General features: G+C 36.2%; 1 protein-coding gene across 1 annotated transcript; it reads left to right on the top strand.

The window, feature by feature from the left end:
• The first annotated feature begins 898 nt into the window (after positions 1–898).
• On the top strand, positions 899–16085 carry LOC149046516 (uncharacterized). Its single transcript, XM_089202576.1, has 13 exons — positions 899–977; positions 2634–2716; positions 3934–4086; positions 6070–6160; positions 6955–7181; positions 7892–7904; positions 10249–10331; positions 11595–11747; positions 12144–12234; positions 13035–13261; positions 14169–14273; positions 14651–14741; positions 15536–16085. The coding sequence occupies exons 2-13, from the start codon at positions 2653–2655 to the stop codon at positions 15966–15968; spliced, it is 1731 nt and encodes a 576-aa protein (XP_089058702.1). The 5' UTR covers positions 899–977; positions 2634–2652; the 3' UTR covers positions 15969–16085.
• Positions 16086–16403: the final 318 nt, after the last annotated feature.

The raw sequence follows: 16403 nt of genomic DNA, 5'->3' as shown, positions 1-16403 counted from the left end.
TTTTTAACGAAATAAACTACAGGTTGCCGATCACTTAACAATTTTGTCTTTCCTTGTCCCAAAATGTCCTCAGTTCTTATTGTTGGCACATTATTCATTCCGCTATTCTCCTTGCACAGGATTTCAATTAAAACTGAATTCTAATTATGTGCCTGTGTCAATAAATAAATGAAATTGTAAGTAACTCTAACCTTAACCCCTGAAAATACGTTGTGGCGCGATAAAAAGCCAAAACAATTATCATCTCAGTACGTATCAGAGACAAGGTAATGTAAAGAATGTATCAAAGTAGCTTTGTAATTAAGATTTTCGAGTTGGTAACTTCAACAAAGCTAAAATAAAACTTCAAAATTATGGGCCGGTTATTTACACGAGGTGTAACCCAAACCGCGCTTTTACGCAAGCAGTGGGCGTTACGTGTTCTCTATAAGAGGGTTTCTAAGTTTTCATGAATTTCCTTCCACTCCTTTCTTTCAGCCCTCCTGACACCGTCCACAAAAATAAATGTTCAGGTAAAAGATTCAGCTAAATTCAAGATAGTTTAGAAAGTGATTTTGTTAAACAACAGATAAACTTTGTTTAAATAACCGGCCCTACACGTTATAAGTTTATTTTCTCAGCTTTGAACTCCCTTGTAATGTTCGAATTACACGAGCTCTAAGAAAAGCGCTATACGCCAAGATCAGAATTTAATATCAATACCGGAAAAATCTTCCTTTATTTTCTGCGCATTGAAATTTGCATTTGTGGTGTATTGTCTAAGACTGAATCTTTCTAATCAAAAACTTGTGGCTGAGGGTAAATCAATTAAGATTTTCATAATATTTGTTTATTTAGCTGTTATTCTGTGGGTAACATATCCATTTAATTCACAGTGCATAGCATTTCTAAACGCATTCGAAGCAGTAACGGGTAAGAGCTGTTGGAAGCTTTTTCGAGGAAACACTAGTTAATACAATTCAAAGAGGCGCCTAAAGGTATTTCAATGTAACAGGTCTTTCTATAACTTAATTCAATAGAAAAACAGGATAAAATTTTAACAATGGGTCCTTTTTGCTGAGCCGGAGAGTCTCAGTAAGATGATGGCTTTTACGGCTAAACGTTAAAAATTTTACTAATTTTGGACTTACAGTTAATTTCTTTCCCATATGGTTAAAAAAAAAAGAGTAACGTTTAGGGTTAACTTTTTTACGACTGAAAATTTGAATTTGTCAGTTTTTACGCCTAACAGTTGAAGTTTATGGCCGTTTTACTGCTTTCGGTAAACCCCATTGAAACCACCTATTGAGGCTTACAACACGAAATAGATTGAATTCTGGCAGTGAAGTTCCAATTCCATGACTTTTTACATACTCTTCAAGTAACAGTTTGAGTTACGAAGCTGTCCACAAAACTACTTAAGAGTGGATGTGGAAGCCTTCAGTGAACAGGCTGATAAGATACTTCTAATTGCAGTAACTTCGTTGTAGGTAACAGAAAAAGGGAAAAAGCCACATTCTAATCTATCGACATATTTCATAAGTATAAGGCATTAATAAGTATACACCGACTCTTTCCTCTTTTTTTTAGTTTTGGAATCGCTTGTAATTTTTTAACAATGTCTAATACTCTCAAGAAGTTTGAAAGAATTCTTTAGTGGAAATTTTGAGAAAATGCTCGGCCGGGCATGTAGTTCTATCTGTTAATATATTCCTATTCAGCCTTTTCTATTTTTTTATTGCTTTTTTTCTTTTTTCTCCTTAAGAAAACTTTATTGCAATCAAGTGTATGACTTTAACTTAGGGTAGTAACACTAATATGAGAGCAGGTTGCGACTCTATGTGTGGGCCGTGGTAAACTTCGTTGAATCTTATCGCGAGTAAAGAAAACGGATTTATACAACTATCTTTTACAATTGCTGATACTGAAGCCAGTTTCTGAATTATACCCAACTGATACATCAATTATCTGAATAGGACGAAGAACCGGCAATTCACCATATGCAGCTCATTCTTAACAAATTTTCTGATATGATAGTATCATGTTTAAGTTTTTTCTTTTCAAATCGTTGCCAACTAATTTTGATGCCACTTTGGTCGCAAACGTGTGCGTTGCTACAAATTTTCGAGTTCAACACTTTCGAAAAAGGCCTGGAAGTCAGTCTTTTCTCTAAGAAACTGAATGCCAGTAAAGGAGGAAAGTAAATTGATTGCGTTATCAGAGTGAAATTATACTATATACCTATCAATGGAATCAAGGGAAAAAATTCATTGAAATAACAGTAATTTAAGTTTGAATTTGCTTAAATCGACTTCCCTTGACATTTAAACAGGGTATAAATGAGGTGATAAGAATCTTGTCTGGGTTCGATCATAAGATCGAAAAATTCCAACGTCTCCGCGGACTAATCAAAACGTGGGATTTTCTGTAGAAAAAATTAACGGATTTAAAAAAAACAGTAAGGTAAATAAATAAATTACAAGAAGGAAAATAATGGCTTTAATATGTGCATATTTTTCTTTGTCTCATTCTGATACGAACCATTCATAGCTTTATGAAGCCCTCTAACACCTAAGGGTTGGCGGTCTACACCTTCTCATTAAAGACAATAAGAACCACTTGTGCAGTTTCATTCTTCCCTGTGCAATTTACAGGTGTAGCAAACACTTAATAATGAAGCCGCTCTTTGTCGTGTTGGTCATTCTGATGCTTGGAGATATTTTCATCACAGTCCAAAGTAAAATTTTCATTCTCAAATTTCGTTACACTTAATAATTTCTCTACTCTTTACTCTTCTTATTTATTTATTAATTTTTTTCTGGCAGTTGCTTTTCAAAGGAGTTGATATTCAAACAATAACTTTGAACTAAGTTTTGTTTTAGTACAGGTAATGCAAGTTTATGATACAGAACAAGTATCCGTGTAAAATCGAGTGTCTATCTTTCATTTTCTTCTCGTTCTTTCGTATCGGACTTTCGACTCGCATGTGATCAGGTGGTGCAAGTTTAAACCGTAGCGAACTTGTGAGCCAACCGACGTCAACATAAGAACTCGGAGAAACAAACCATATAATTATATGCCTAGACTTTCACTCAACAAAACGAACACTGTGAATGGTTGATTCTTGGTCACTGCCCCTAATCAAATTTAAATGTATTCCGCACGGGATAAAATTGCGCAGTTGTTGCCCACGCACCGAATACAACAACATATTTTGGCCATATGATTGTTTTAGGGAAAGTCTAAATATAAAAAAAAGCACTTAATGTATGGTCCCTCGGGAAACTAGTTAGTATTGTTTTCCCGAGAGTCCTGACGTTTCCCTCGGGCCATACATTAAGGGTATATTGTTTCTTTAGAGCCATTTAGTAGGTGCTTATCATAATTCAAGAAAAGGGGGGGCGTCTTAACTTCCCCAAAACTCCACAGTCGCCCAGGAAATCTCGCCTTAAGGACGATTGTTCTCTCTTAGTTTTGGTCAGGCCACCATATCATCTAATGTACCACCTACCCAAAGAAGCTTACCCAACATAACACTAAGGATCAGTCTGTTTCGAATCTTTTCCCATCTAATAGTCAGTTCTAATAATATTTCATTGTATATAGATAAATAGATAAATAGATATTTTTATTTCTAATCCTTTTCTTTTTAGTATAACACGACATAGGGTCAACCTCTATTTCTTCCTCTCCAACATGTTTTCTATTTTGTTTTATATGAATTGTGTCGCGGGTTTGCAGAACTTTCTCGAATTTTCCCAGGCCCCCCCTAGGGTTCTCTATCGCTTAAATTTTTGGGATGAAATCTCGGCCGCGTTGCTCGGATGTGAATAGCGAAGGATTTTCGGAGTTTGAGTAACCAATCAGAGGGCACCTTCAACGCTATCCACCCTTTTAGTTTATTATTAAAATAGAAATTTAAACTGTTTGTTTGTCTCTTGGTTTGATTATCAGGATCTTCCGTAAAAATTGACATCCGAAGCGAAGGCTGTAATGATCCAGGAAAAACGCCAAATACATGCGGCAGAGCATACATCAAGGTGAATGACGTTGAACACGCTAAACAAGGCAGAGGGCATAATGTTGTTGTCGTGGATGCGGTAACAGGTAAAGATCTTCAGTGTTAGTATTTAAATGCTGCTATTTTTTTTAATAATAATAAAACGTTCACCCCTTGCTTAAGAAAGCAGGACTCAAACCTATTAACAAAAATTTTCGACCGGTGAGCAACTTGCAGGTTACATCAAAGATCACGGAAAAGTCCGTGGCTATCCAATTACAAGATCATATGACAGCCAACAACTTATTTCCTGTCCTCCAAAGCGCACATCGGCAGAATCACAGCACTGAGACGGCGTTATTAAAAGTTAAAAACGATCTTCTGCTAAATATGGACAAAGGTCACGTCACATTGCTTGTTATGTTAGATCTCAGCGCTGCGTTTGACACCGTAGATCACGGTATTCTTCTGCACAGGCTGCAGTCCAAGCTTGGCCTTCGGGATAAGGCTTTATCATGGTTTAAATCTTATTTGGCGGGAAGAACGCAGCAGGTCTCAGTTAACGGATCGCTCTCTGATAAATTTAATCTGTCTTGCGGGGTCCCACAAGGTTCTTGTTTGGGCCCCCTCTTATTTACCATCTACGCGAGTTCGCTGTTTGACATCATGAAATCTCATCTGCCATCCGTTCACACCTACGCGGACGATACACAGCTATATATATCGTTTAATCCCGTTGATAAGACCAGCGAGGCTGATGCTGTGATTGCGATTGAGAACTGTATTCGTGACGTTCGCGCTTGGATGAGAGACGATAAGTTAATGCTAAATGACGATAAAACTGAGTTCCTGATCATTGGCACGGAACGACAGTTATCAAAGGTGTCCGTTGACAAGATCAAGATCGGCCAAGCTGAGGTATCGCCTGTTTCTTCAGTGCGCAATTTGGGCACCTGGTTCGATTCTCATCTGAACATGTCGACTCATGTGACTAAGACTTGTGCTAGCGCGTTTTATTATTTGTACAATATCCGGCACATTAGGAAGTATTTGTCTCGTGAGTCCACCGTGAGGCTTGTTCACGCGTTCATCACAAGCAGGCTTGACTACTGTAATGGTTTATTGTACGGTGCTCCTGAGTATCTAATTAAGAAACCTCAAAGAGTCATGAATGCCAGTGCTCGATTGGTTTACTGTGCACCTAAGTATTGTCACGTTACTCCTTTGCTAAGAGAACTCCACTGGCTACCAGTGCGCTTGCGCGTAGATTTTAAGATTCTCCTTGTTACATTTAAGATTCTTCACGGTGTTGCGCCTAGCTATCTTAAGGATCTTGTCTCTGTCTTACCGGTCTCACGTTACCAACTACGCCGTAACAATAATGGTATATTGTTAGAAAGACCTCAGCTAAGAACGAAGAAGACCTTGGGAGATCGCGCGTTATCGATGGCTGCCCCCTTTTTATGGAACAGTCTTCCTCTGCCAATTAGACAGGAAACATCAATCGACTCTTTTAAACGCTCTGTTAAAACATATTTATTTAAAAAGGCTTTTAGTTAGATTATTTATTTATTTATTTCTTTTATTTTTATTATTTTTATTTTTTTAATATTGTAATGTTAATATTGTAATATTGTAATTTTACCGAGTAATTTTACTGGTTTTAATTTAGTTTTTAATAATATTGTAATGCGCTTTTGAGTATTTTTATAGAAAAAGCGCAATATAAGTATTAAATATTATTATTATTATTAACGTTAAAATTTGGAGAAAAGAAGTAGATCGACTACTTATGAGCATTTTTACGAAGTTATGTCTACCACAGCTGAAGTGAGGAGAATTATCGAAGTATAATGAAACGGTATTCTACAGTATTCTACAATACTGTCTAAAGTCATTAAAAATGCACGAAACGAGATATTTAAACTCTTGCTCATGAAAATAGAAAAAAAGGTAAGGTAACTCATTTTATAGCTCTTAAATTACTCGGCTTTTATTCCAAGAAATATCGAACGTAATCTTTCAATTAAGGAGGTGTGCAAGAATCCGTGGTTTTCGATGCCAAAAAAAAAAAAATTTTTTTAATGCAGGAATTGTGGAACACTCTGTGAGATTCGACACTCATGGAAATAGTGACGCTGGTAACCAGTTGAAAGGCTTTCTTAACGGGATTTCTGGAGAGTAAGTATTATTTTGTCTTACAAATTGCAAACACAATTTTTTTTTGTAATGGAGCCAAATCTCAGAATTGCATAGGGAGTCTTTTATAAATTTCATAAGAAATTTAAACTTGGGGTTCAAAAATTTTGCAAACACATTAGGATAAAGTTGAAAAGGTCTGGCCGAAATGTTAGCACGAAAAGACCCAGAAAGCATTCACTCGGTTTTCCTAACTATACAAACGCACCTAAACATGAAAGAATTTGCGCTCAACACGGCAATCATTCGGCGTAGATTTGAACATCGCAATGCGGACGAACAACCAAATCGACTCCAAAATGCTGCTCACTTGCTCACAAACTAGGAATAGTTCGCTCAATGGGAAAGGTGAAGCTCAGTGGTAAAATGATAAATGTACCAGAATATTACTTGAAATCCTTTTTTTCAGGTACAGGTTTTCTTTTCTAAGTTTGAAGTGTTACACATACAGTGAATGAAACTCCGGACTTAACAGCATTAAGCCTTTAATTCCTAAGAGTGACTAGCATCTAATTTCTCATTATTACATCAGCTCTAAATGACACTTTAAGGCCCCGAGAATAAAGAATATCATCATCAACTTAAGAGGCTCTTAGCTGATTGTTAAACAAATTTTTCTTGACAGCTCTTCAAGAAATGTGTAAAGAATAGCGTGGAATATCATCATATTGATTTTAGGGGTAGAAAGCTTTAAAATCAGCACCGATCCAACAGTAAGCCTCTAGTAAATGTTTATGAAAATTTGGTACATTTAACAATTTCTTTTTCTACTTCAGTAAGATAGTCCTGGTTGCAGTCCAAGACGAGGGTTCTAGATATGTTCAAACAGCTTTTGATGCTCTGACAAGAATGGGAGGCTACGATCTGGGCTTTCTTGACTACCGAGGATCATATGCTCTTGTCGGACACCCAGGAGATCAGAAGCCATCTTATGTTACACAAGTACAGAGCAAGAGTGGGCAGGGACCAAGTGTGATCTCCATGACAGTTCCACTTACGATAAGTAGGTTATATAACTATTACACAACATTTGTACGTGAAAAGTTTAAGTTGTCCTTATGCGATACCTGTATGTATTCTGAGGATTTCTATACGTTTCTTGGATAATACGACCTCCACTATTTTTTTCCGATGAATGTCTCAGCAACCTATCGTTTCAGCCTAACACAACGTTGCTAAGCATACCCTTAATTTCAAATCTAAGTTGCTAAAATTCTAAAATGTTGGCAGTCTGATTGTCACAATCATAGAGTTTGTTTGCTTTCCTGGAATGAATTCACATTAGAGATGATTCATTAAACGTTAACAGAATGTTATTGTTTGAAAAACGTAATCAATGATAATGCCCAAAGAGCATAAAGAAAATCTAGGTAACCGAAGTTCAGATTTCAAATGTGTGATAGTGGAAATAACTACCCGTCAGGCGATATCGATATTGTACGCTGTGTCGTTTCTAATTGAGACTCATCCTTGTTTCATCTCATCTGGGTAATTTGAGATCTAAACGAGTCAACCAACAATGCGTGCAAGGAAGGAATCCCCATAATTTAGTCACATCTATTGATAGATGAATACTTTGTGTTCGTTTGAAAACGAATCATTTTTTCCCGTTTCTCATCAATGATTCCTCGCGCGTTTCCTCTAATCTCGAAGAAGTCAAATTCGCAGTTCACTTTTGATACAACCATCTTTTTCCTTTTTTTTTTTGTTCAGACGTCATTGACGAGTGGGACGACGAATGTGAACCTGATACTTTTTGACCTCCATTGCATGTAAACAGAAAGGATACTGGACTGGACTGGACTTTTGGACTTCTGGATTCAGTTACCAAAAGAGTCGCAAAGTTACTATCTATCGTCTTAGTTTGATACCCTAGCTTAGCCCGTAACTATTGTCTCAAAAAATACATCTCAAAAAAATTTGTTAAATGAACTCAAACCCTTAAATTGTTGAATGAACTCAAACCCTTTCATTTTGGAAATGCAAATCTGTAATTTGCGAAATGGAAAATGTGTAGATCTGTAATTGACAACACTAGAAGTGCAAAATTAGACATTAGTGTCCAAAATCACAAATCGGTAACTAGTGTCCAACATCAAAAGTCAGACGCTGGTGTCCGAAATCAATAACCTTGTCAAAACATCAATCTAACATTTTTTAAAAAATATATTTTTCTATTTATAATTGTCAATGAAATAAACTAAAGGTTCACTTTTCCTGATATGATAATAATGAATAACTGATACTGATCACTTAACAATTTTGTCTTTCTCTGTCCCATAATTTCCTCAATTCTTGTCTTTGGCAAATTATTCATTTCGCTCTTCTACTCGCACTGGATTTCAATTAGAATTGAATTCTAATTATGTGCCTGTGTCAGTAACTAAATGAAATTGAATGTGACCCTAAATTTAACCCCTGAAAATACGTTGTGGCGCAATAAAAAACCAAAACAATTATCATCTCAGTAGGTATCAGAGACAAGGTTGTGTGAAAAATGCATCAAAGGAGCTTTGTAATTAAGATTTTCGACTTGGTAACCTCAACAGAGCTAAATAAATCCTAAACATTACAGGCCGCTTAATTACACGAAGTGTAACCCAAACCACCGTTTTACGCAAGTAGTGGCCGTTACGTGTTCTCTATAGGAGGGTTCTCATTATTTTATAAAATAAATGTCCTTCTACTGCTTGCTTTCGGCCTTCATGAAACCGTCTAAAAATATAAATGTCCGGATAAAAGATTCAGCTAAATTCGAGATAGTTAAGAAAGCGATTTTTTTTAAACAATAGCTAAACTTTGTTTAAATAACCGGCCCTACACGTTATAAGCTTATTTTCGAATTCTCATCTTTGAACTCCCTTGTAATGTTCGAATTACACGAGCTCTAGAAAAGCGTTATCCTCTAAGATCAGAATTTAATATCAATACAGGAAAAATCTTTCTCTTTTTTCCGCGCATTGAAATTTGCAAGACTGAATCTTTCTACGCAAAAACTTGTGGCTGGGGGTAAATCAATTAAGATTTTCATAATATTTGTTTGTTTAGCTGTTGTTCTGTGGGTAACATATCCAATTAATTCGCAGTGCATAGCATTTCTAAACGCATTCGAAGCAGTAACGGAAAAGAGCTGTTGGAAACACTGGTTAATACACTTCAAAAAGGCGCCTAAAGGTAATTTAATGCAAAGGGTCTTTCTATAATTTAATCCAATGGAAAAACAGATAAAATTTTAACAATGGGTCCTTTTTGACAAGCCGGAGAGTCTCAGTAGGGTGATGGCTTTTACGGCTAAACGTTAAAAATTTTACCAATTTTGAACTAACAGTTAATTTATTTCCCATATGGTAAAAAAAAAGAAACGTTTACGGTTAGGTTATTTGCGACTGAAAAATTAAATTTGTCAGTTTTTACACCTAACAGCTGAAATATATAGCCGTCAAACGGCATTCGGTTAAACCCATTAAAACCACGTACATTAAAAGGCTTAAACACTAAACATATTGAATTTTGGCAGTGAAGTTCCAATTCCCTAACTGTTTAAATACTCTTCATGTAACAGTTTGAGTTATGAGACTGTCCACAAAACTACTTAAGAGTGGATGTGGAAGCCATCAGTGAACAGGCTGATAAGATATTCTAATTGCAGTAACTGCGTTGTAGGTAACAGAAAAAAGCAAAAAGCTATATCCTAATTTATCGGCATATTTCATAAGTATAAGGTCCTAATAAGTATACACCAACCTCTTTCTCTCTTTTTTTTTTAGTTTTGGAATCGCTTGTAATTTTTTAACAATTTCTAATACTCTCTCAAGAATTTTGAACTAATCAAAACGTGGAATTTTCTGTAAATAAATTACCGAATTGAAAAAAATTAAAGAAGATAAATAAATTATAAGAAGGAAAATAATGGCTTTAATATGCGCATACTTTTCTTTTTCTTATTCTGATACGAACCATTCAAAGCTCAATGAAGCCCTTTAACACCTAGGGGTTGGCGGTCTACACCTTCTCATTAAAGACAATAAGGACCACTTGTGCAGTTTCATTCTTTCCTGTGCAATTTACAGGTGTAGCAAACACTTAATGATGAAGCCGCTCTTTGTCGTGTTGGTCATTCTGATGATTGAAGATATTTTCATTACAGTCCAAGGTAAAATTTTCATTCTCAAATTACGCTACACTTAATTATTCCTCAACTCTTCATTCTTCTCATTTTTTTCTTTTTTTTTTCTTGGCAGTTGCTTTTCAAAGTAGTTGATATTTAAACAATAACTTTGAACTAAGTTTTGTTTCAGTACAGGTAATGCAAGTTTATGATACAGCAAATATCCGTGTAAAATCGAGTGTTAATCATTCATTTTCTTCTCAGGAGCGCTACCTGCCGAACGTTCTTTCGTATCTGACTTTCGACTCGCATGTGATCAGGTCGTGCCATTTTAAACCGAAACGAACTTGGGAGCCAACCGACGTCAACATAATAACTCGGAGAAACAAATCTTATTATTATATGCCTACACTTTCACTCAACAAAACGAACGCTGTGAAAGGTTGATTCTTGGTCACGGCCCGTGATCAAATTTAAATGTATTCCGACCGGGATAAAACTACGCAGTTGTTGCCCACGTGCCGAATAAAACGGCGTGTTTTGGCCATATGATTGTTTTAGTGAAAGTCTAAAAGCACTTAACGTATGGTCCCTCAAGAAACTAGTTAGTTAGTTTTTTTTCCCTTGAGTCCTGATGTTTCCCTCGACTTCGTGTAGGGAAACATCAGGACTCTCGGGAAAACAAAACTAACTGTTTCCCTCGGGACCATACATTAAGGATAAATTGTTTCTTTTGAGTCATTTAGTAGGTGCCTATTAGAATTCGAGAAAAGGGGGACGCCTTAACTTCGCCAAAATTCCACAGTCGCCCCGGAAATCTCGCTAAAGACGATTGTTCTCTCTTACTTCTGGTCCGGCCACTATATCATCTAATGTACTAACTACCCAAAGAGGCTTACCCAACATAACACTAAGGATCAGTCTGTTTCGAATCTTTTCCCATCTAATAATCAGTTCTAATAATATTTAATTGTATATAGATAAATAGATATTTTTTATTTTAATCCTTTTCTTTTCAGGATAACACGAAATAGGGTCAACCTCTATTTCTTCCTCTCCAACATCTTTTATATGAATTTTGTTGCAGGTTTGAAGAACTTTCTCGAATTTTCTCAGGCCCTCCCTGGGGTTCTCTATCGCTTAAATTTTTGGGATGAAATCTAGGCCGTGTTGCTCGGATGTGAATAGTGAAGGATTTTCGAAGTTTGAGTAACCAATCAGAGGGCACCTTCAACGCTATCCACCCTTATAGTTTATTATTAAAATAGAAATTTAAACTGTTTGTTTGTCTCTTGGTTTGATTATCAGGATCTTCCATAAAAATTGACATCCGAAGCGAAGGCTGTAATGATCCAGGAAAAACGCCAAATACATGCGGTAGAGCATACATCAAGGTCAATGACGTTGAACACGCTAAACAAGGCAGAGGGCATAATGTTGTTGTCGTGGATGCGGTAACAGGTAAAGAACTTCAGTGTTAGTATTTAAATGCTGCTATTTTTTTTTAATAATACTAAAACGTAAAAATTTGAAGAAAAGAAGTAGATCGACTACTTATGTGCACTTTCACGAAGTTATGTCTACCACAGCTGGAGTGAGGAGAATTATCGAAGTATAATAAAATAATATTCTACAGTATTCTACAATAGTGTAGTGCATAAAGTGATTAAAAATGCATGAAACGAGATATTTGAGCTCTTGCTCATGTAAATAGAAGTAAAGGCAAGGGAACTCATTTCATAGCTCTTAAATTACTCGGCTTTTATTCAAAGAAATGTCGAGAGTAATCTCTCTATTAACGAGGTGTGCAAGACTCCGTAGTTTTCGATACCAAAAAAAAAACATTTTTCAATGCAGGAATTGTGGAGCAATCCGTGAGATTCGATACTCATGGAAATAGTGACGCTGGAAACCAGTTGAAAGACTTTCTTAACAAGATTTCTGGAGAGTAAGTATCAATTTGTCTTAAAAACTGCAAACAATTTTTTTCTTGAAATGGAGCCAGATCTCAGAATTGCACGGGGAGTCTTTTATAAATTTCATAAGAAATTTAAACTAGAGGTTCGAAAATTTTGCAAATACATTGGGATAAAGTTGAAAAGGTCTGGCCGAAATGTCAGCACGAAAAGAACCACAAAGCATTCAGTCGGTTTTCCTAACCATACAAACGTAGCTAAACATAAAAGAATTTGCGCTCATCACGACAGTCATTCGGCGCAAGATTTGAACATCACAAGGCGGACGAACAACCAAATCGACTCCAAAATGCTGCTCACTTGCTCACAAACTAGGAATAGTTTTCCCGTTCAATGGGAAAGGTCAAGCTCAGTTGTAAAATGATAAATGTACCAGAATGTTACTTAAAATCCTTTTTTTTTTTAGGTAAAGTTTTTTTTTTAACATTGTAGTGTCTCACGTACAGCGAATGAAACTCCGGACTTAACAACATTAAGCCTTTAATTCCTAAGAGTGACTAGCATCTAATTCCTCATTATTATATCAGCTCTAAATGACACTTTAAGGTCCCGAGAATAAAGAATTTTATTACCAACTTAGGAAGCTCTTAGTTGATTGATAAGGAAATATTTCTTGACAGCTCTTCAAGGAATGTGTGAAGAATATGCATGGAATATCATCATATTGATTTTAGGGGTAGAAAGCTATAAAATCAGCACCGATCCAACAGTAAGCCTTTAGTAAATGTTTATGAAAGTTTGGAACATTTAACAATTTCTTTTTCTACTTCAGTAAGATAGTCCTGGTTGCAGTCCAAGACGAGGGTTCAAGATATGTTAAAACAGCTTTTGATGCTCTGACAAGAATGGGAGGCTACGATCTGGGCTTTCTTGACTACCGAGGATCATATGCTCTTGTAGGAAACCCAGGTGATCAGAAGCCATCTTATGTTACACAAGTACAGAGCAAGAGTGGGCAGGGACCAAGTGTGATCTCCATAACAGTTCCACTTACGATAAGTAGGTCATATACTGTTATAGAACATTTGTACGTGAAAAGTTTAAGTTGTCCTTATGCGATACCTTTGTGTGTTCTAGGATTTCTATACGTTTCTTGGATCTAATACGACCTCCACTATTTTTTCCGATGAGTGTCTCAGCAACCTATCGTTTCAGCCTAACAAAACGTCACTAAGTATACCCTTAATTTCAAATCTAAGTTGCTGAAATTCTAAAATGTAATTTGCAATCTGATTGTCACAGTCAGAGTCTATTTGCTATCCTGGAATGAACTCATATCAGAGATAATTTATTAACGTAAACAGAATGTTATTGTTTGAAAAACGTAATCAATGATAATGCACAAAGAGCATAAAGAAAATCTAGGTAACCGAAGTTCAGATTTCAAATGTGTGATAGTGGAAATAACTACCCGTCAGGCGATATCGATATTGTATGCTGTGTCGTTTCTAATTGAGACTCATCCTTGTTTCATCTCATCTGGGTAATTTGAGATCTAAACGAGTCGACCAACAATGCGTGCAAGGAAGGAATTCCCATAATTTAGTCCTATCTATTGATAGATGAATACTTTGTGTTTGTTCAGTGAAAACGAATCATTTTTTCCCGTTTCCCATCAATGATTCCTCGCGCTTTTCCTCTAATCCCGAAAAAGTTAAATTCGTAGTTCGCTTTTGATACAACCATCTTTTTCCTTTTCCTCTCTATTGCTTAAATTTTTGGGATAAAAACCCGACCGCGTCGCTCGGTTGTGAATAACGAAGGATTTTCGGAGTTTGAGTAACCAATCAGAGGGCGCCTTCAACGCTATCCACCCTTTTAGTTTATACTTAAAATAGAAATTTAAACTGTTTGTTTGTCTCTTGGTTTGAATAGTGGGCCCTTCCATAAAAATTGACATCCGAAGCGAAGGCTGTAATGATCCAGGAAAAACGCCAAATACATGCGGTAAACGTTGAACACGCTAAACAAGGCAGAGGGCATAATGTTGTTGTCGTGGATGCGGTAACAGGTAAAGAACTTCAGTGCTGCTATTTTTTTAAAAATAATATTAAACGTTAAAATTTGGAGAAAAGAAGTAGATCGACTAATTATAAGCATTTGCACGAAGTTCTGTCTACCACAGCTGAAGTGAGGAGAATTATCAAAGCATAACAAAATAGTATTCTACAGTATTCTAAAATAGTGTCTGAAATGATTGAAAATGCATGAAACGAGATATTTGAGCTCTTGCTCATGAAAATAGAAGTAAAGGTAAGGGAACTCATTTTATAGCTCTTAAATTACTCGGCTTTTATTCAAAGAAATATCGAAAGTAATCTTTCAATTAAGGAGGTGTGCAAGACTCCGTAGTTTTCGATACCAAAAAAAAAACATTTTTCAATGCAGGAATTGTGGAGCAATCCGTGAGATTCGACACTCATGGAAATAGTGACGCTGGAAACCAGTTGAAAGACTTTCTTAACAAGATTTCTGGAGAGTAAGTATCAATTTGTCTTAAAAACTGCATACACAATTTTCTTGTTGAAATGGGGCCAAATCTCAGAATTGCACGGGGAGTCTTTTATAAATTTCATAAGAAATTTAAACTAGAGGTTCGAAAATTTTGCAAATACATTGGGATAAAGTTGAAAAGGTCTGGCCGAAATGTCAGCACGAAAAGAACCACAAAGCATTCAGTCGGTTTTCCTAACCATACAAACGTAGCTAAACATAAAAGAATTTGCGCTCATCACGACAGTAATTCGGCGCAAGATTTGAACATCACAAGGCGGACGAACAACCAAATCGACTCCAAAATGCTGCTCACTTGCTCACAAACTAGGAATAGTTTTCCCGTTCAATGGGAAAGGTCAAGCTCAGTTGTAAAATGATAAATGTACCAGAATGTTACTTAATATCCCTTTTTTTTTTAGGTAAAGGTTTTTTTTTTTTAACATTGTAGTGTCTCACGTACAGCGAATGAAACTCCGGACTCAACAACATTAAGCCTTTAATTTCGAAGAGTGACTAACATCTGATTCCTCATTATTATATCAGCTCTAAATGACACTTTAAGGTCCCGAGAATAAATAATTTTACTATCAACTTAAGAAGCTCTTAGTTGTTATTTTTCTTGACAGCTCTTCAAGGAATGTGTAAAGAATAGCATGGAATATCATCATATTGATTTTAGGGGTAGAAAGCTATAAAATCAGCACCGATCCAACAGTAAGCCTCTAGTAAATGTTTATGAAAGTTTGGTACATTTAACAATTTCTTTTTCTACTTCAGTAAGATAGTCCTGGTTGCAGTCCAAGACGAGGGTTCTAGATATGTTCAAACAGCTTTTGATGCTCTGACAAGAATGGGAGGCTACGATCTGGGCTTTCTTGACTACCGAGGATCATATGCTCTTGTCGGACACCCAGGAGATCAGAAGCCATCTTATGTTACACAAGTACAGAGCAAGAGTGGGCAGGGACCAAGTGTGATCTCCATGACAGTTCCACTAACGATAAGTAGGTTATATAACTATTACACAACATTTGTACGTGAAAAGTTTAAGTTGTCCTTATGCGATATCTGTATGTATTCTGGGATTTCTTTACATTTCTTGGATAATACGACCTCCACTATTTTTTCGGATGACTGTCTCAGCAACCTATCGTTTCAGCCTAACACAACGTTGCTAAGCGTACCTTTAATTTCAAATCTAAGTTGCTAAAATTCTAAAATGTTGGCAGTCTGATTGTCACAATCATAGAGTTTGTTTGCTTTCCTGGAATGAATTCACATTAGAGATAATTCATTAAACGTTAACAGAATGTTATTGTTTGAAAAACGTAATCAATGATAATGCCCAAAGAGCATAAAGAAAATCTAGGTAACCGAAGTTCAGATTTCAAATGTGTGATAGTGGAAATAACTACCCGTCAGGCGATATCGATATTGTACGCTGTGTCGTTTCTAATTGAGACTCATCCTTGTTTCATCTCATCTGGGTAATTTGAGATCTAAACGAGTCAACCAACAATGCGTGCAAGGAAGGAATCCCCATAATTTAGTCATCTTTTTCCTTTTTTTTTTTGTTCAGACGTCATTGACGAGTGGGACGACGAATGTGAACCCTATACTGTTTGACATCCATTGCATGTAACCA

Source organism: Pocillopora damicornis, chromosome 4 (genome assembly GCF_964200805.1).
Source record: "Pocillopora damicornis chromosome 4, jaPocDami1.2, whole genome shotgun sequence".
Taxonomy (NCBI): domain Eukaryota; kingdom Metazoa; phylum Cnidaria; class Anthozoa; order Scleractinia; family Pocilloporidae; genus Pocillopora; species Pocillopora damicornis.
Note: the sequence above shows the minus strand (reverse complement) of the source record. Positions and strands in the feature narration are given on the sequence as shown.